This window comes from Kockiozyma suomiensis (genome assembly GCF_038497685.1).
Source record: "Kockiozyma suomiensis strain NRRL Y-17356 unplaced genomic scaffold V2V93scaffold_7, whole genome shotgun sequence".
Taxonomy (NCBI): domain Eukaryota; kingdom Fungi; phylum Ascomycota; class Lipomycetes; order Lipomycetales; family Lipomycetaceae; genus Kockiozyma; species Kockiozyma suomiensis.
This window is the reverse complement of record NW_027117670.1, coordinates 639656-657320: the sequence shown is the minus strand read 5'-3', so window position 1 is coordinate 657320 and position 17665 is coordinate 639656. Positions and strand designations below refer to the sequence as shown.

Sequence of the window (17665 nt, the reverse complement as noted above, 5' to 3'; positions counted from 1 at the left end):
AAATCAGTTTCGGGACAGACGCCGAGCGGCTGGTGGAGCTCACCTTCCTTTTTCCGCTTCCTCACCTCCCCTCCACTCTTCTGCCTCTCATTGCTTTCGTCAGTCACGATTTCTATTAAATCCCGTATTCGTCAAGGCTTTTCCCTTAATTCATCTTTTTATTTGCGAGTTTATTGGTTGCCATCTTTATTTTGCTCATATCGATTACAGCAATTTAAAGCAAAGCACTATCATTCGTCTTCTTCCCCGCAAATTGACTTTGAAATGGCTACTCCCCTCACCAAGCGCTACGGCGAATCCTTGCGCACTTACTTCTCGGGTATTAATAATCTTCAAACGGATCTTTCTGAATATATTTTTTCTAAGATTTTTTTTATCAGGTAACCCACTAAACCGTGTCTCCTTTCTTCGAGGTGATTACAAATTCCTATCGGACGCAATTACCAGCCCCTCTGCACGCTTTCTAGTTGTCAATAACCTCGATCCTGCCGTCAATCCCGACGGATCACTTCTTTTCCTTTCATTTGATGATGTGAAGGCGGCAATTGGTAATCCATTTGAAAAGTCAGAGGAGGAAACGATTGCCGCTTGGGACTCAACAAAAGTACGATTGCTTACAGATTGCCCGGTTTCCGGTTTTAGTCGTCGTATTTGTTAACAAGTAGTCTTTAGGAATATCCTCTCATTGTTTTCCTAGGAATTGATGAATCGGTTGATGGGGTGAGTCACGAAAAATACTCCGGTCTCCCATATTTTGCCCTCAACCTCTCATCGCCCAAAGACGTCAGCACCCCTCTCGGGAGTGCGCTAGCCGAGCTTGTCACCAAGGTTACCGGCCTCGGAGCCACGTTCTCTCAAATCAGGGTAAACTATGTTCTCAACTATGCTGAAGCAGCAATGTACGCCATGGCGCGCTCTTACATGGACTGGAACTTGCGAAACCCGCACTGCGCCGGCTGCGGTGCGAAGACCATGTCGGTTAACGCTGGTGGAAAACGAGTATGTCCGCCGACTGATCGTGGTACAGCTCTCGGTGAGTGTCCTACTCGTGGAGCTCTCACCAATATCTCCTTTCCGCGAACCGATCCCACAATCATTGTCGCCGTCGTAAACTCTACAAGTGACAAGTTACTTTTAGGTCGCAACAAGCGGTTCCCTACTGGTTTCTACTCATGCCTGGCCGGATTTCTCGAACCCGGTGAGAGTATTGAAGAAGCCGTCCGTCGCGAAGTCTGGGAAGAAAGTGGCGTCAAGCTCGGTAAAGTGGCCATCTACGCTAGTCAACCATGGCCATACCCATCAAGTCTCATGATTGGTGCCATCGGCGAAGCACTTGCCGACGGCGAAAAGATTCACCTTGAACATGACCCCGAATTAGGAGATGCTCAATGGTTTGATTTTGCGGTTGTGCAAAAGGCTCTTGATAATGCGGAACTCAAGAGTAACGTCCTTGATGTTTCGGAGCAAATGTATGCCAACTGCCCAATTAAAGTGCCGCCTAGCAAGGCTATTGCACATAATCTCATGCGTGCTGTTGTCTATGACAATGCTCATCTTCCCAAGATTTAGCTGTTCTCAGCTCTAATTTTCTTTATTATTTATAACCACAACATTGGCACCGAGAAAATAAATAGATAAAAATAGCGGCATAGAGTGGAGTTCGAGTTTTATCTTTCTTTTATGATGGAATTCGAATATATGAGTCTAAGAGGGACACATGCATCTTCAGATGACGAGTTATGGAGGATGTATTAGTGAATTTTCTGTATTAAATATATGTTATACATCAAGCAGGCGACCGTTACTAAATGATTGCGACTCTCTCTATACCACACCATCTAACGATATCGTCGCATATAATTCAGTCATATTGCATCACCAGCATGCATGATGCCATTTAAAAATAAAAAAAAGAAAACAAAACTACGTCTCTTTGGCGCTATAAATATTGAAAAAAAAGGACACCGTTTTCATTTGTACAAAACCATATAGAAAACAATCCGTAATGAAACATGTTATGAGTAACGACTAGGGGCTACAGAAATAAAAAAAGAAAGTACAAATAACATATAAACCGGCCCCAAAATTTCAAAGTTATGATTCATCCCATGTTTAGTTCCAATGTGTAATGTGATATATTTATACGGAGAAGCGGCTTCTTGCACGAGAGCTACCAGACGAAGCGGCATCCGAGTGACTAGCAAACTCCACTTGTTCGGAAGGTGGGAGTCTTAAAAGCTCCTTGAATCGACGGCTGCATATATTGTCAGTTATCAGCAGTAAAACAAAGAAAAATAAAATCTTACCCAATTCCCAACAATCCCTTTTGATTGTCAGCTGTCCGAGTCCAAAGTGAGATTCGATAATGAGCTTTCCGAATAGTAGCAACTGCTCCCATAATCTCATTATCTCCATCGTCCTCAAGCGTCTCTCCAATGACTCCCAGAATCTATAGCATGCATTAATTATCAACCTTATTATTATGACAAAAAAAGGAACAAGAATGCATACACTGTTAAGCCACAAATCGTCAATATTCACTGATCGCTTGTCCTTGCACTGGTATGCCCACTTTCCACCCTTAGAATTCTGAGGATCTTCCCATTCCGGTCTCACACCAAACTTGAAAAGATGGTAATCAGACTTTTGCGGCAATTCAGAGGCCTTGGGGATATTGTTGTAGATTCCCCAAAACTCTTCAACGGAATCAAAGCTCACAACTTCCTTGAGTAAATCACCCCAATCAGTCTAGAAAAAGGCGGTCAGCATATTGGTTCCCAAAAAGTAATAAAAACGGCTTATACCTTTCCGCCCTGCGAGGGCTTAGTGTACCAGAGGCTACATCAATTTCTTCAGTCAGTTCATTTCAAAATCTACCATGTCAGGCATAGAAGAACTCACGTCCATTTGTGTCGCAAAGGGTGCTTGACAGTGAAATGAGAAGCATCATCAAAAACCGTCGCAATTCTGTTCTCATCTTCTTCTTTGCCTTTTTCTCCGTCATCCTCAGTAGCAACCTCGGTAGTCTCTTCGGTAGTAGTCGATCCTGTAGTGACCGGCTCCTCGACAGGCTCTTTCTCGTTGATCACCTCAGTGACTTCAGCAGGAGTGGTAGCATCAGCCATTATAGATTATAAGCTGAAATTAAAATTGAAATTGACAAAGCTGATTGAAATATACAATTAATTGTTAGCAAACATAAGCAACGAACCAGAGTGACGTAAAGATTATTCTCGCGACATCACAACACAGCAATTTCGACAAACAGCGCAACTTACCAGAAGTAAAACTAAAAAAAGAAAAATAAAAGCGTAAAGTAAATATTAAAAGCTTTTGAATATAAGCAGAGAAGCCTTAATCAATCAGCAAAGAGATCGAGTTTTCTTTTTTGACAAGGTTTTTACATTTGAAGGCGATGACAGAATGATGTTTAGGGTTATTATATAATATATGACTGTTACATTTTGAAATCAAGTTCTGGAATAGAGCCATTTTGCTTCAGGTGAGCTTATTAATTCAGTAAATTGTATCAATTTGACTAGAATTTTTGTAAGGAAGTAGCGACAATTAAGTCAACACTATTGACATAGAATGAAGCGAGTACAATCTCAGGGAAAACACACTGATTCGCGAAGGGTAATAGTTCCCACACAATAAATCTGCTCCGCCCATTCTACTTTCTGGATCAGACACACAATGAGCTTTCAAAGACAGACCATGGAAGCCGAGCCGGTACGTTAGTATATAATTATTAGCTTTAATTACTTTTTTTTGCTAATTCTCACCAGTTTGATGAGTCTGATTTTCTGGAGTTCATTGCTCTTGGAGGTGGAAATGAAGTAGGTCGCAGTTGTCATGTAATCAGCTACAAGGGCAAAACTGTTATGGTATGAACTTGATCCGAGTATTTATATTGCCTTAATGTGAATAATTAGTTCCGTTACTAAATCTTCTATCAGCTTGATGCAGGTGTTCATCCGGCAATGAACGGCATGGCGGCTTTACCCTTTTACGATGATTATGATCTTTCAACTATCGATGTTTTGCTAATTAGCCAGTACGTATTCATATTTTAATGATCAAGATTGATGATCAGGATTGCAAAAGCAAATACTAATCCAACTGCTGTTTCAAGTTTTCATCTCGATCACGCTGCGTCTCTGCCGTATGTTATGATGCGCACTGATTTCAAAGGCAGAGTGTTCATGACGCACCCGACAAAAGCGATTTACAGATGGCTACTTAGCGACTATGTTCGCGTTAGTGCCATCTCAGCAAACGATTCGTCAGCATTATACACCGATGCTGATTTAAGCGCATCGTTTGAGCGAATTGAGACTGTTGATTATCATTCGACGACAGAAGTTGACGGTATTAAGTTCACCGCTTATCACGCAGGTCATGTACTGGGTGCTGCTATGTACTTTGTCGAAATTGGTGGTATCAAGGTGCTTTTCACCGGCGACTATTCAAGAGAAGAAGATAGACATTTAAATGTGGCAGAAGTGCCTCCTCAACGACCTGACATTTTGATAACGGAATCAACTTATGGAACTAGTACGCATCAACCGCGGCAAGAAAAAGAGACTCGACTTTTAAACTTAATTACAAAAACTATTCTAAATGGAGGACGATGTTTACTCCCTGTGTTTTCTCTTGGAAATGCGCAGGAGCTTTTACTTGTTTTGGACGAATACTGGCAAAACAATTCAAATCTAGAAGGTATTCCTGTGTTTTACGCGTCCTCTCTTGCTCGAAAATGCTTGGCTGTTTACCAAACGTATATCAACATGATGAACGATAGCATCAGAAAGAAATTCCGCGATGATAGATCAAACCCTTTTCAATTCAAACATATTCGAAGTCTGAAAAATTTGGAGCGCTTTGATGACCTTGGTCCTTGTGTCATGGTTGCCAGTCCAGGTATGCTGCAAAATGGTGTCTCACGTGAACTCCTGGAGCGGTGGGCGCCTGATGCAAAGAACACTCTTATTGTCACCGGATACTCTGTTGAAGGAACGTTGGCAAAACAGATTTTGAATGAACCATCTGAGTTCCCGTCAATCACGGGCGGTGGAATCAAAGTACCGAGACGATGCTTTGTTGAGGAAATCTCCTTTGCAGCTCATGTTGATTATAAGCAGAACTCAGAGTTTATCGATTTATTAAATGCCCGAAATATTGTATGTGTAAATATATCGAAATTCTTACTTTCATGACTTTAAGCTAACTTATAATGACTAGATTCTTGTCCATGGAGAACAAACAAATATGGGACGGTTAAAATCGGCCCTGCTCAGTAAATACAAAGACCTCCGTGATTCACCAGAAGAGATCAAAATATTTAACCCCCGCAACTCTGAGGAGGTTAGATTACCTTTCCGAGGTGAAAAAATTGCAAAAGTTATGGGCACACTTGCGGCGAAGCATCCGACTAACGGTCAAATTTTATCTGGAATACTTGTGCAAAAGAATTTTGAGATGAGTATTCTTGCAGTCGAGGACCTGCCTGAGTTCTCTGGAATAGGTACCACTACCGTCCTGCAGAGACAAAGTGTAGCTGTTGATGCTAGTTCTGAACTTGTGAAATTTCATCTGCAGCAGATGTTTGGCGCGGTAACTGATGTATCAACGGACCAAGAGGTGGGGTTCTGTGTGATGGATGCAATCACAGTTTGGTGCCGAAAGCCGTCGCTTGTTATAGAATGGGAAGGCAATATGATTAATGATGCTATAGCTGATACAGTTTTAGCTATATTACTATCAGTTGACTCATCTCCTATGTCCGTCAAAATATCCTCAAAAGGATCACATTATACTGGTCACCTGGACCGACCTGAGAAAATTGAACGGCTGTTGGTATTCCTGGATGCGCAATTCGGAACTACCGTTGAACCCATGGAGAACCCAGATGATGGAGTATATATCAAGATCGACCAGAATGTTGCAACTGTCAATTTCAGAAGCATGGAAGTTATCTGCTCTTATGAGCCGTTAAGAAGCCGTGTTCGACATGTTGTCGATCATGCAATTGGCACTTTTTTACCACTAAATGATAATGGTTCGGATTTTCGTAATGGCGATATGGATTTAGACGAGCGTGAATTGAAATCCGAAGAATAGGAAGCGTGAATGGGAATAAGTTGGCCATGTACCGATAGTCTAAATGGCATTTATTTGTTCTGCTACATTGCTGCAGCACAGGGTTGGGAATTTTTTGTTTAGTCACCGGCGTTTCAAATAGATTTTTTATCTCGTTGTTCTTTTACAGTGCTATCTTTTTTTTTTTATTTTGTATCTTTTTAGTGCAAATTATATAAAGGACTAGAGATAGCCAGTATGAAAAATACATAGAACAATTCAGTGATGCTGATTCTGAAATTGCTGCGGCTCATGTGTCAAGTCATAGTCATTCACTTTAAAAAAAAAACATTAAGTTCGATCCCAATTTCATCCTTAAAGAAAAAGCGATTCAGAAAAGAACAGACGAGGCACTAGAACTCCAACAAGTAACTGACAGGAGAAAATAAATTATGGAATTCCAGGCTATTATCCTTTGTGGGCCTGGTACGGAGCTGACTCCGCTTGTATCTCCGTATTTGACAAAAGCGCTGCTGCCGATAGCGAATAAGCCGATGCTCTATTACTCTCTCGAATGGTGTCAGCGGGCAGGAATTTCTTGTAAGTCAGCCATATATTACTTCTCTTTGAATGTGAAAAATTTATTACGAAGAGTGATATTAATGATAATCGATTGTAGCGGCAATTGTAGTGTCGGATGTGGCTGCTGAGCAGTCGATTTCGCAGTATATCAAATTGGAGTATAACTCAACACAAAAGGCTGGAATGAAAGTTGAAGTTATTCCATTAGAAGGAGAAACAGGATATATTGTTCGCAGTTTAAAGGATAAAATCAGAGTAAGCTGAAGTGCACTGTTCATTTTTAATTGAATGTCGGAGAGCTAATGAGTGGATTGAATTTAGCATGATTTCATTCTGCTTCCTTGTGATTTTATCACTGATCTTCCACCGCAGACTGTAGTTGATATGCACAGAAATCAACCAGTGAAGACGATCGGTACAGGAATATGGTATAAGAATACGTTGGACTCAATAGACAAGAAGACATTAAGTGAGAATTACTACTTTTTTCGCTATTGGGAAAACCTCTATTGACTCAAAAAAAAAACCTCTTAGAACCAAACCTTACGCTTCACACACCACTCAAAAAACCCCATCCTCAACTTCTCGACATATACCCCAGACCAAAAGGTAGTGATCCGCTACGTGTGCGGATGTCAATGCTTTGGGAACACCCACAGGCAACAGTCTCTACCACGGTCCTTGAATCTTTTATATACCTTTTCTCGCGCCGCGTTCTTGACGATGATGAATCAAATATAGAGACTCCAAACATTAATATCTCGGCTCCTGCAGCGACCGATAAGCAGAATTCCACGAATCCTGCTGAATCGGTAAAATGGAAAAAATCATGGACAACCGTCGTTCGCGACATTGCGCGAGATTCATGGCGTCACAGAGAGTCCGCCGCTCGCGGCACAGTAGGTTTCTACGTCGTACCCCAAGAATACAGCTTTTTGCGATGCAAATCGATATCGGCATACTTTGAAGCCAACAGATTGATATTAAAACAATCACCGTACACGCCCCCTCCATCGACGGCAACCGCCAATGGTGCAGTAATTGGTCGAGACTCGCTAATTAGCATCGGAACCGAAATGGGCGAAAAGACAAATGTTAAAAGAAGCATTGTGGGTGCTGATTGTAAATTCGGTCGCGAGTGCAGGATTTCGGGGTGTGTGATTATGGATGGCGTAACAATTGGAAATAATGTTCATTTGGACAATTGCGTGATTGCCAACGGCGTTATCATTGAAGATAAGGCTCGTCTTTCTGGATGTACAATCGAAGGACGATATATTGTATCTAATGGGAGTAAGTCATTTTCACATATTATTATGTTTCATCGATCGCATACTGACACTTTTTTCACACAGCTCAATCTAAAAACGAGGTACTCCGCGGCTATAGTGCTGAAGGCCTTTTCGACAGCGACGAAGATGCAGTCGAAGACTATGAAGACGACGACGAAGATGATACTGACGATGACGACGATATTAACGAGAGTGACCTTGAACAAAGTGAAGGCGAAGGAATTGAGTACGACGAAGACGATTTCTTTGATCGCAGTTAAGCAGTTTATTGTTCTTGTCTATTGCTATAAACGCCTGAAGTATGTATTAAGATAATAGTATCAGAAAAAAATCTCTGCCTTTTCGGTCGCATCGATATCACAAAGTATAATTCTCTTTTATTATCGTCAAAATCATTGAGGCTGACAAGCAGAAGAGAGATAAAAAAAACAATATAATGTTAACAGGATTCCGAATAGCACCCATACTGACCAAATTAATATACATATCCATCCAAACAAACGAACAGTTTTAATCGAAATACACAAAAAATAGAGACATAAACCATAACAATGACAAATTGAGAACTAATATATAAAATGACAAACTTTATTGGTCGATCAGGTTCACCTTCTATGCTGCTGCATACCAGCGCCCATGCCAGAAACACTATTAGCACCAACAGTATTAATTCCACCTCCGACCATTTGCGCATTATTACTAGCCGCTGCAGCCGCGAGTTTTTGCTGTCTCTCACGTTCACGCTTTCGTCTCCACTGTTCCACGAAACCGAGACGCACGAATTGGCCGGTTCCAGTAGGTGGTCTCTCATCCATGATGAGCATCATTTCTTCGTATGCTGTGCTCTGCTGTGGTAGGTCTTCGTGTAGAGGGCGCTTTCGCTTTGCCATCGAGGCGGGATTTGGCGCATGGAGGGAACCAAAATCATCTTTGACAGCAAGCGATGGATTGAGTGGTGGCTGTAAAGAAGCTGGCAATTCCGTAGCAGACATAGCCGCATGTTCAGGAATTGACAAGTCAAGACGCGGCATTGTTGTGGCCAGAATCTCAGACTCAAGAGCTAGCGTTAACGGGTCGCTATATCGTGCTCCAGTTCGTTCGGCGAGCCAGGTTAAATCATGCCATAGCGACAGAGGCGTGGGACGCAGTACTATACGCTCAATAAATGGCTCACTGCTGGCCTTTTGGTAGTTGGTTGGAGGTGAGGGTTGGAAAGATGAGTCAGGTTCGCCAGACCTCTTTTGTTGATCTGTTGACATCTTCGTCGGTGGCTTCTTTGCGGTAGTTGGTAAAGGAGATGATGTGGACTGGTCGGATTTAATGATATTTTGATTTCGAGGGCCTGCGATTCCGTTCGCGTTGGCACGGTGGTCATAGACTTCTAGTATTATACACCCTGTATATCTGAGTCAGTATGTTGAGTTGCAATCAGGTCTGTTTATGATTATATGCACCTTCATAGTATTTGACACCGGCTTCATGAAAAATTTCAACGGCAGGCGGCGGTATCTGTCCTAATTCAACCAGATCCATAAAACTCTAAACAGTGAAAAAAAGGAAGACAATTAGCAAAAAGGCTCGTGTTATATATCTAAATCCATGGGGTACTTACCTTTATTGATGGACTATTTGCAGGGATCACGGCATCCTAAAAAAGGGGAAAAAAAAAGAGAAAGAGAACGTCAGAAATGATTGACAAGTTAAATTCAGCAATTCAAAGTAAACTCACTTGGTTGCCGAATCTGTAATGAGTAGGATAAATGTGCAAATCTATGCTGGATGGGAACTCTTTGTATTTTTCTAAAATCTCCTCGCTCGTTTCGGCTGATACAACACGTTGTTAATAGCAGTTCACAGACCAAAACAAGAAATATGAAAACAGAAATATACCAAACTTATATTCATCCAATTTTGGACGCCGTTTAGCTAAGCGAAGAATCGCCTCCTCGTCCATAAACCCAGCTGTTGAATCTGCGTCTAGCGAGGACGGAGTCACGCTATTCACCAAGTGACTCTTGACATTAACCGACGCCGCGCTCCCTTTTCTAGATAATGAATTAGATGGTGGAGTAATATTAGACGGTGAGGCTGTCCTCGAATTTGATAATCCGTTCGGATTGTTATTCTTTTGTGTAAGCTTCACTTTCTTGATATTACTTCCTCCACCTGATAATGGAGTAGTAGGTGTCGTCGGCGAGCTTATATGGCTACTACCGTAATAATTATTGCTTGTCATATTTGACATATTATTCCCGTAAACTCCATTCGCTGCGCCAGTCTTGGTTTTCGCAGACCCAGGCATCGACGATGATGAGTTGGGACGCTGAGGCACGAACCCTGGCGGTCGCGTTTTCGAGGCCTTCGAGGCCATCATTCACAGACACGAGTTCTCTTATCTAGTTTAAGTAAATCTATCCAGTCGCGCGACGTTATTGGATGGGTTTGGAATCAGTGTTGTCTCGTTTGCTGAAAATCTGGGGAAGAATGATCGCGATTATCTGGGATTTTTTACCTACACAGCGATACAAGGGAGACACAAACCGATGTCACGTGAATTTCAAAAAGAACTCCCAGCCGAGTTCTTTTAAGCGCCTTACTATTCTGGAAGTGTTGATTCTGAGATGAGACGTAGTTCAATAAAATTTATACCTACATTACACTTCATAGATTTAGTGGTATTTAACAATCAGCTTATATCTATATCAAGCTGCTGTCATTTCCACAACCTACGGTGGAATGCGTGATAATCTATACTCATGCTCTATCCTGCTATAATTTACTCTCCTTCGACCAACACCCTCGCTTCATCAATAAACGGAATACTATCCTGAGCACCCTTTTTCTGCACCGCCAAACATCCAGCAGCAGAAGCCCATTTTATTGCTTCTTCTGTTGTCTTGCCACTTGCTGTTGCACCGATAAATGCACCGAGAAAACTGTCACCGGCTCCGGTCGTATCGACAATTGATGATGGTATGTATGGAGATTGATATCTTGGCGACGAAGTTGGCGTGGAGTATACGGCACCATTCGCACCTAAAGTCACCACGGCAGTGCCTGTAAATTTCAGCTTCTCGTGTAGCGATGATATGGTAGAGAGGATGGTGTCGTCAATATCAGTCACTGAAGACACTTCTATCCGCGCGCCAATCAATGCCGACAATTCGGACTCATTAACAATAAGGAAATCAATGCTTGAAAAAAGATTCCACTCCAAAATCTGGGTAGACATAGGAGATGGATTATACGCTATCTTGACGCCGTTCTCGTGCGCAAGTTTAATTGCTCGTTTGACAACCGGTAAAGGTAATTCGTTCTGAATGACAAGATAGTCCGTAAGCGTAGAGCCGCTGGAAGTGAGCATTGAGATGTTTACTTCCTCGGGAGTAAATGTATCGTTCGCACCTCCATGGACTAGAATTCTATTTTCACCTGATCGCTCAACCTACACCTCCCACTAAAATATTGGTATATAAACTAAAATTAAATAGAGAAAAAATAACTCACCAGAATAACAGCAACGCCAGACTCGCCATTGACCTGCTTAACCTGCGTAACATCAACACCAGCATCTCCGAGCCCGGCCTTCAATTCCCTACCAAATCCATCCTGACCGACACGACCGACCATAGCCACGTCAATAGAGTCTCGTGGACTAAGTCTCCGAACAGCAAGAGCCTGGTTGGCGCCTTTGCCGCCGTGGTGCGTTTCAAAGGAGTCGCTGTGAATTGTTTCGCCGCCTGCGGGTACTCGAGGTGTGTAGACAACCATGTCATAATTTAGAGAGCCGAGAATGGTTATGTGCGTCATTGCTTGGAATCGAAATAATGCGCTGGTATGCTGAATATTTCCAAAACGCTGATTTACATGTAGAAAGGTGAAGGGTGTGAATATTTATCAATGAAGGGTGAGTAGAGCAGAATCTTGCGCTAAATGACGTACCTACCTAATACCCAAAAAACCCCTGAGAAACTTCAACCTGCTCGTGTTCTGCACTTGCACATACACATACATACACACACATTCTCTCTCACATGGAAGCGAAGATGTCATACGAACTTCATGTTTGGGGACGAATATCTGAATTGCCGTCTTTTGATGCAGATTGTCTTGTTGCAATGATGTATCTCGAGCTCGCGGATGGACCGACTGAAGAGTATCGTATTGTGCCATCCTCGAATCCACTAATCTCCTCAGATTGTACGATCTTCGATTTTATTTTTTTTTTTACAAAAAAGGGTGTACTTATTGATGCTTGAAATAGTGCGACTGCCTGCCCTCAGAAAAAACGGCAAAGTCATTGCCTCTGGAATACTTGACGTACTCCGTTTCTTCAAATCTCAAGATATAACCCTTTCAACAGTCGACCCCGCCCGCGACACAATACTTTCAACCTACATTTCTGAAACTATGCAGCCAATATCGCTATATATTCAACGTCTTCATGTTCTCCATTTTCAATACATCTTCCGTCCGGGATTTCTTGCTCTACTGCCTCCTTCATTAACTAAATACGCTGCATCAATGCTGATGATCAAAGATTCGAAGTACCGAATTTCGCACGTTTACAACATCGATCTAGCAGAAACCCCGGAGAATGCAAAGCGCCAACAACTAGGCTCCGAAGACTCGGTTCCTGGATTTTCATTTTTTAAAAAGCAAACAATAAAATACGGTGCCGTTAATAAAGACGTACCCGAGAGCGTTGTCGAAAAAGTTAAACAAGCCATAGGCGGCGGTTCAGCAGTCATAGGTCGTGGCGGCGCAGAAGAGTTTGGTGCAGTGATGCGAATGCTAAGTGTTGCCATGGAGACATTTCCCGCGATTGAAGACGCACTTGATGTGGATCCTTATGCGTATTTATTTGACGAGACACCGAGTACGGCCGATATATTTCTACTTGCGCATTTGTTTGTGCAGTGTGTGCCGATGTATAGCGTGCCGTTTGTCAACGAACTTATTGATGGCAGATTTCCGAAAATGAAGAAATATTTGGAGGCGCATAGAGATATTTTAACTTTATTTGACGATAAGAAGAGCGAGTGTGCCGTGCCGATAGATGCAGATGACGAACTGAATGTTCGCAATATCATTCGGTTTTACACAGGATTTTAAAGCTTCATTCATTCATATTTACAAAATCATATAAAAATCAGTAAAACAAAATGTATATCAAGCATTTAAACAGTCTGTATAACGTTAACTCAGAGCATCCACCGACTGCCATCGTTTATCTTCATCTCCGCTAATCCATTTCCGTTCAATGTACCCAAGCTCCTCTTTAACTCTCAAAACCGTAGCCTTATCGCCGGTATTTTTACCCATGTTGTCGCTGATTTTAACTGCAGGTTGACCGTTAGCAGATGAAAGCTTGATGACGATATTCAGTGGCGGCGATTTATTGTGTGGAGGCGATAGCGTTCGGAAGTCATCTGGTTGATGAACTGTTAGTATATAGCCTTATGGCTAATAATAAAGAGGAGAAAACTTACTTGTAAAGAAAGTGCCGACGCCAAAAGAGCATAACATACCCGCTTTGTCGGTCGCCTCCTTGTATTTCTTACAAGCCTCCACATTTAAAGAATCGCTAAAGACTATGACTTTCTTAGACTTGTCGATTCCTTGCTCATCATAAAACCTAGCAATTTTCTCGAGAAATACCAACGGATCGCCAGAATCCTGCCGTACACCTGTATATATACTAGCAAGTCTGTGCGTAAAGACTTTTAAAAATGCATCAGTGCCGAAGGTATCAGTAAGTGCTACCCCGACGTTGCTATCGCCCATGGTATTACGCCACTTCTCCATCGCAAGAGTGTTAGCATTCACATAGTCTTGAGAAACAGCAGCAATACCCATCATCCATTCATGCGCGACGGTACCAATAGGCGGCACACCAAACTGCCACGCAAAGTATACGTTCGAAGTACCACGCAGGCCAGCAGATACATTCGCCGACGAACTCGATTGAAACTTGACGTCACCGGCAACAAGACCTCGCATTACTAACTCCTGAGACTTGAATGAGCGACGCCTTCGTGTTCCAAATTCCGAAAATGCGCAACCAAAGGAGAGAAGCGTAAGAGCCTTCTCTTCAGCGCGCGCCTCTTGTCCTGCGTAATCCCAGTCCATGTCGACAAATTTAAAATACGCTTCAGAAATAAGGGCAAGAATGGGAATTTCATAAAGAATGGTCTCAACCCAGAGACCCTTGATCTGAGCCTTCGTAATTCGCGTTTCATCGTCGTATTCAAGGAATATTTGCTCTTCCGGTTTGAGGCGGAAAGTCTCCAGGTATGCAAGATATCGGCCAGGTAGCTGCTTTACATTTGAACGTAGATATTTAAGCTCGTCTTTTGTAAACGTCAATGAGCCAAGTACTAGATTGAAACCATTAGTCAGAGTCATTCTATTGTCAAGAGATATGGAGAGAAATGATAGCGTACGCTTGATTTGTTCAGACATCCAGTCGAATGCTTCACGACTCAATTTCATTTCCGGTGTCCGGTTACTGAACGAATACGATACCTCTATAAAAACCAATTTTGTTCGTTAATCGTCCACTATTGATATAAACAAACTTCAAATAAATGAAAAGACGGCGCACCAGTATTCGGATAATGGTCAAGCACAGCAGCCTGCATAGTCAACTTGTACAAGTCCGTATCAAGCAGCGACTTGATCGCCCGCTCGGTATCAGACGGAACCATATCAGTAAATATTCGTAAGCAAATTTCGTTGAACTAAAAGATAGCTTATACAAAAGAGAAGAAAGGGCTAACGAATGACTATGGGTGATGAATGTTGTGGTCTGACGTCAATACTTGATACACTCCTCGGATGAGAGTCACTGAAATAAGGTTTACAATCAAAAAAATTGAGAGAACTACGAATACGGCATTTGAAATACATCAAATACAAGCAAATGCGTTATGACTAAAGCTAGACAACAAATTCACTGCCAATAAGAGGCAGCTGATTCTTAATAATATATAAGAGTATGCAATTATAATGAATTATGTAGATTTATACATAAAAATTACACACAAAAAGCTTTAGATTCTTTCTTGGCCGTCATACCCCAATTTTTTTAGACAAAAACCACTATAAAATTATACAAGACCCAAACGAGGCAACAAATGAGAACATAACAAAGCAACAAAAACTAACAAATCTAGTAAGACCGCTTGTCAGAGGCCAACAGATCGCTGTAAATGTCGAGAGGGGACTGTTCGAGCGCGGTCTCCTTCCAGAGGTTGGGGGTAAGGAAACCGTAAGTGTTACCGATGGCGACGAAGGTTGCCTTAAGAGTGTTCTCAAGAGTTCTAGTCGAACCCGCCGACGAGGTGTAGGCATCCTCAATACCGGCGAGCTGGAGAAGTCGCTTGACAGCAGGCGAGGCGACAATGGAGGTACCACGGGGGGCGGGAATAAGCTGCAAGAATACTGCCGTTAGTTTCAGGTTTTTAAGACAGCCAATTGAGTTGCGCAAATAAATTAAAAGGGGAAAAAAAACATACTCTGACAGAGACGGAACCGCACTTGCCAGTGGTCTTGTTGGCGAGCGAATGGGGTTGTCCAAGGGCAGCACCCCAGTAACCACGACGAACGGGAATGACAGAGAGCTTGGCGATGATGATGGCAGCACGGATGGCAGTAGCGACTTCCTTCGCAGTCTTGATTCCAAGACCGACATGGCCGTTCTGGTCACCGATAACGACGATGGCCTTGAATCTGGTGCGCTGACCGGCACGGGTCTGCTTCTGGACGGGCTTGATCTTCATGACCTCGTCCTTGAGGGTAGGAAGAAACTCATCCACGATTTGGTACTCCTTCACAGGAAGCGAATGCAAGTAAATCTCCTCCATGCTCTTGATCTTTCCAGCGCGGACAAGACGGCCGAGCTTGGTAACCGGCTGCCAGGACTCCTCCTCCTTAGCACCGCGGGCTCCACGACGACCACGGCCACGGCCACGGCCACGACCTCTGTCTCCTCCTCTTCCACGTCCAAATCCTCCTCTAGGGGCAGCGTCAGCCATTATGAGATTGTGTGGTGGTGGTGGTAGGTATTAGCAGGATGGGGGAATGATTCTAGAGAATGTAGTTACTGAGAGTGCAATTCGCGATATTCTTGCGAAGCGCGACGACCTGGCTGGCGCTGGCGCAGCAAGCAACTAGAGCGTGACTGTGTTTATCTGATCCGGGTAAATAATTAGGGTTTAGCCCTATATGCACTGCCATATTTATTAAGCCACATGTGGCAGTGCAGTTGGGGGGCTCCTCTCGAGTTGAGAGACCCCCCACACAACTTCAAATAGGGCGCGCAGACACCCCGCGGGCACACGTGAGTAGCGAGCATGGTCGCCCAGCTGCAGATCAAGATAGACGACAGCATGGCGAGTATGTGGTTTGAGTAGGCGGTTGAGCTCAGGAGAGTGAGAGAAATAGCAGCAGCGTGGAGAGTAGAAGTATTGGCTACTCTATCAATGGCCGCGTAGGATAAGATAAGATACTGGAAGCAGTAGCATAGCAGCATTCAAGAGCGCTCGGAGAATAATCCGCAACGCTACAAAGATGGGGGGCGGCATTTACATATATTGAGAAGCGGGGCCCCGCTGTCCTTCTCTCGTGTAGGTCTTACTTATCTGTGGATATACTAGTACTTGTTACCTATAAACAATAACAATAATGACAATTGCGACTGTTTCCTACGCAGGCAAGACTGTCGTAGCCGAGCCTCTCACGCCCGAAGGATTTGCTAAATATGGCAGTGTCATCTCGCCTGATCACCAGGTGCTGGGCGCGCCTACAAAGGGCGCCGGCAATGTATTTACAGAGCCAGATATCGTGAAGCCGGTGGGTTTTTACTCGCAGTCCAAGTTTGAGACGAAGTCGCACTGCAGCTTCAATTTGCAGCGATTTCTGCCACCGGCAGGACTCGACCGTGAAGCGAAGAAATACACCATGACGGTTATTGAGCGACATCCACTGTCCACACAGACTTTCTTTCCGATGGGTGTCGACGAGAAGGAGGCTGCATATTTGGTAGTTGCGACAGAGAATGATTCCGGTGAGTGGCTGTCCAATTTTTTGTTTCTGCACTTATTGTGCAAATAGTTAGAAGCACGAGGAGGACTGACAAGCGACTGCTTTTACACTATTTAGATGGGCTACCAGACTTGAACAAGCTGCGCGCCTTCGTCGCGCGAGGTGGACAGTCGGTAACTTACGGAGCCGCCGTCTGGCACGGGTCTACATGCAGCGTCCGCGGACAGCTGGACATGACGATGTTCATGTACACGAATGGCGTCGCTGCCGATATCACGGAGCTGGTGCAGATAGAGGGTGGGCTTAGCATCGAGTACTGAGCATAGATATAGTAACCAATGTATGTATGTATGTATATCGATCAAAAAGATAAGAGCCACTGGCCTGTTTCAGATCTGCGCTTCCACGTCATGCTTACGTAACTGGCGTCGCCCCGGCAACGCTGTCGTCCGCAGATCGCGGCCCCGAGCGGCGTCGGGCGGCGCTCGTATCCTTTCCCTATTAGGAAATAGTAAACAACCCTCCTGCTGCTCATTTCCGCCTTTGTTTGCTCGGGCCCGCGATTGTGATAGTGCGCTCAGCGTACTCCTGCCGCCTTCTTTTGTATTCTTTGTCGTTTCAGTCGTTATGGGAGACAGGAGGAGCTGTTATATTCTATGACG

The 17665-nt window shown here is 43.5% G+C and overlaps 10 protein-coding genes across 10 annotated transcripts; 5 read left to right on the top strand and 5 right to left on the bottom strand.

Annotated features, from left to right (window-relative positions):
- Positions 1-264: 264 nt before the first annotated feature.
- On the top strand, positions 265-1569 carry V2V93DRAFT_324082 (NUDIX hydrolase domain-like protein; the record flags this gene model as incomplete). The annotated part of the gene is made up of 3 exons (XM_066907457.1): positions 265-319; positions 381-604; positions 673-1569. The coding sequence occupies 3 exons, from the start codon at positions 265-267 to the stop codon at positions 1567-1569; spliced, it is 1176 nt and encodes a 391-aa protein (XP_066765833.1).
- Positions 1570-1748: 179 nt separating this feature from the next.
- On the bottom strand, positions 1749-3379 carry V2V93DRAFT_370104 (translation initiation factor eIF 4e-like domain-containing protein). The gene is made up of 6 exons (XM_066910186.1): positions 3279-3379; positions 2902-3165; positions 2805-2838; positions 2512-2748; positions 2307-2449; positions 1749-2254 (listed from the first exon to the last, which is right to left on the bottom strand). The coding sequence occupies exons 2-6, from the start codon at positions 3123-3125 to the stop codon at positions 2140-2142; spliced, it is 753 nt and encodes a 250-aa protein (XP_066765832.1). The 5' UTR covers positions 3126-3165; positions 3279-3379; the 3' UTR covers positions 1749-2139.
- Positions 3380-3509: 130 nt separating this feature from the next.
- Positions 3510-6370, top strand: V2V93DRAFT_370101 (beta-lactamase-like protein). The gene is made up of 5 exons (XM_066910185.1): positions 3510-3732; positions 3789-3887; positions 3960-4057; positions 4136-5183; positions 5245-6370. Exons 1-5 carry the CDS (start codon positions 3697-3699, stop codon positions 6121-6123), a joined length of 2160 nt encoding a protein of 719 aa, XP_066765831.1. The 5' UTR covers positions 3510-3696; the 3' UTR covers positions 6124-6370.
- An 80-nt stretch (positions 6371-6450) lies between these two features.
- Positions 6451-8448, top strand: V2V93DRAFT_370097 (nucleotide-diphospho-sugar transferase). Its single transcript, XM_066910184.1, has 5 exons — positions 6451-6681; positions 6761-6918; positions 6985-7132; positions 7198-7956; positions 8019-8448. The coding sequence occupies exons 1-5, from the start codon at positions 6534-6536 to the stop codon at positions 8213-8215; spliced, it is 1410 nt and encodes a 469-aa protein (XP_066765830.1). The 5' UTR covers positions 6451-6533; the 3' UTR covers positions 8216-8448.
- V2V93DRAFT_370094 (Spt20 family-domain-containing protein) lies at positions 8098-10451 on the bottom strand. Its single transcript, XM_066910183.1, has 5 exons — positions 9846-10451; positions 9685-9779; positions 9568-9603; positions 9410-9494; positions 8098-9351 (listed from the first exon to the last, which is right to left on the bottom strand). Exons 1-5 carry the CDS (start codon positions 10327-10329, stop codon positions 8561-8563), a joined length of 1491 nt encoding a protein of 496 aa, XP_066765829.1. The 5' UTR covers positions 10330-10451; the 3' UTR covers positions 8098-8560.
- Positions 10452-10572: 121 nt separating this feature from the next.
- V2V93DRAFT_370092 (Ribokinase-like protein) lies at positions 10573-11878 on the bottom strand. The gene is made up of 2 exons (XM_066910182.1): positions 11463-11878; positions 10573-11400 (listed from the first exon to the last, which is right to left on the bottom strand). The coding sequence occupies exons 1-2, from the start codon at positions 11763-11765 to the stop codon at positions 10732-10734; spliced, it is 972 nt and encodes a 323-aa protein (XP_066765828.1). The 5' UTR covers positions 11766-11878; the 3' UTR covers positions 10573-10731.
- On the top strand, positions 11705-13133 carry V2V93DRAFT_370090 (uncharacterized protein). The gene is made up of 2 exons (XM_066910181.1): positions 11705-12155; positions 12220-13133. Exons 1-2 carry the CDS (start codon positions 11990-11992, stop codon positions 13068-13070), a joined length of 1017 nt encoding a protein of 338 aa, XP_066765827.1. The 5' UTR covers positions 11705-11989; the 3' UTR covers positions 13071-13133.
- Positions 12921-14845, bottom strand: V2V93DRAFT_370087 (Quinolinate phosphoribosyl transferase). The gene is made up of 4 exons (XM_066910180.1): positions 14563-14845; positions 14402-14485; positions 13448-14335; positions 12921-13387 (listed from the first exon to the last, which is right to left on the bottom strand). The coding sequence occupies exons 1-4, from the start codon at positions 14663-14665 to the stop codon at positions 13155-13157; spliced, it is 1308 nt and encodes a 435-aa protein (XP_066765826.1). The 5' UTR covers positions 14666-14845; the 3' UTR covers positions 12921-13154.
- Positions 14846-14855: 10 nt separating this feature from the next.
- Positions 14856-16062, bottom strand: V2V93DRAFT_370085 (40S ribosomal protein uS5). The gene is made up of 2 exons (XM_066910179.1): positions 15476-16062; positions 14856-15390 (listed from the first exon to the last, which is right to left on the bottom strand). Exons 1-2 carry the CDS (start codon positions 15992-15994, stop codon positions 15130-15132), a joined length of 780 nt encoding a protein of 259 aa, XP_066765825.1. The 5' UTR covers positions 15995-16062; the 3' UTR covers positions 14856-15129.
- Positions 16063-16591: 529 nt separating this feature from the next.
- On the top strand, positions 16592-17395 carry V2V93DRAFT_370081 (ureidoglycolate hydrolase). Its single transcript, XM_066910178.1, has 2 exons — positions 16592-17025; positions 17121-17395. The coding sequence occupies exons 1-2, from the start codon at positions 16644-16646 to the stop codon at positions 17321-17323; spliced, it is 585 nt and encodes a 194-aa protein (XP_066765824.1). The 5' UTR covers positions 16592-16643; the 3' UTR covers positions 17324-17395.
- The last annotated feature ends 270 nt before the right edge of the window (positions 17396-17665 follow it).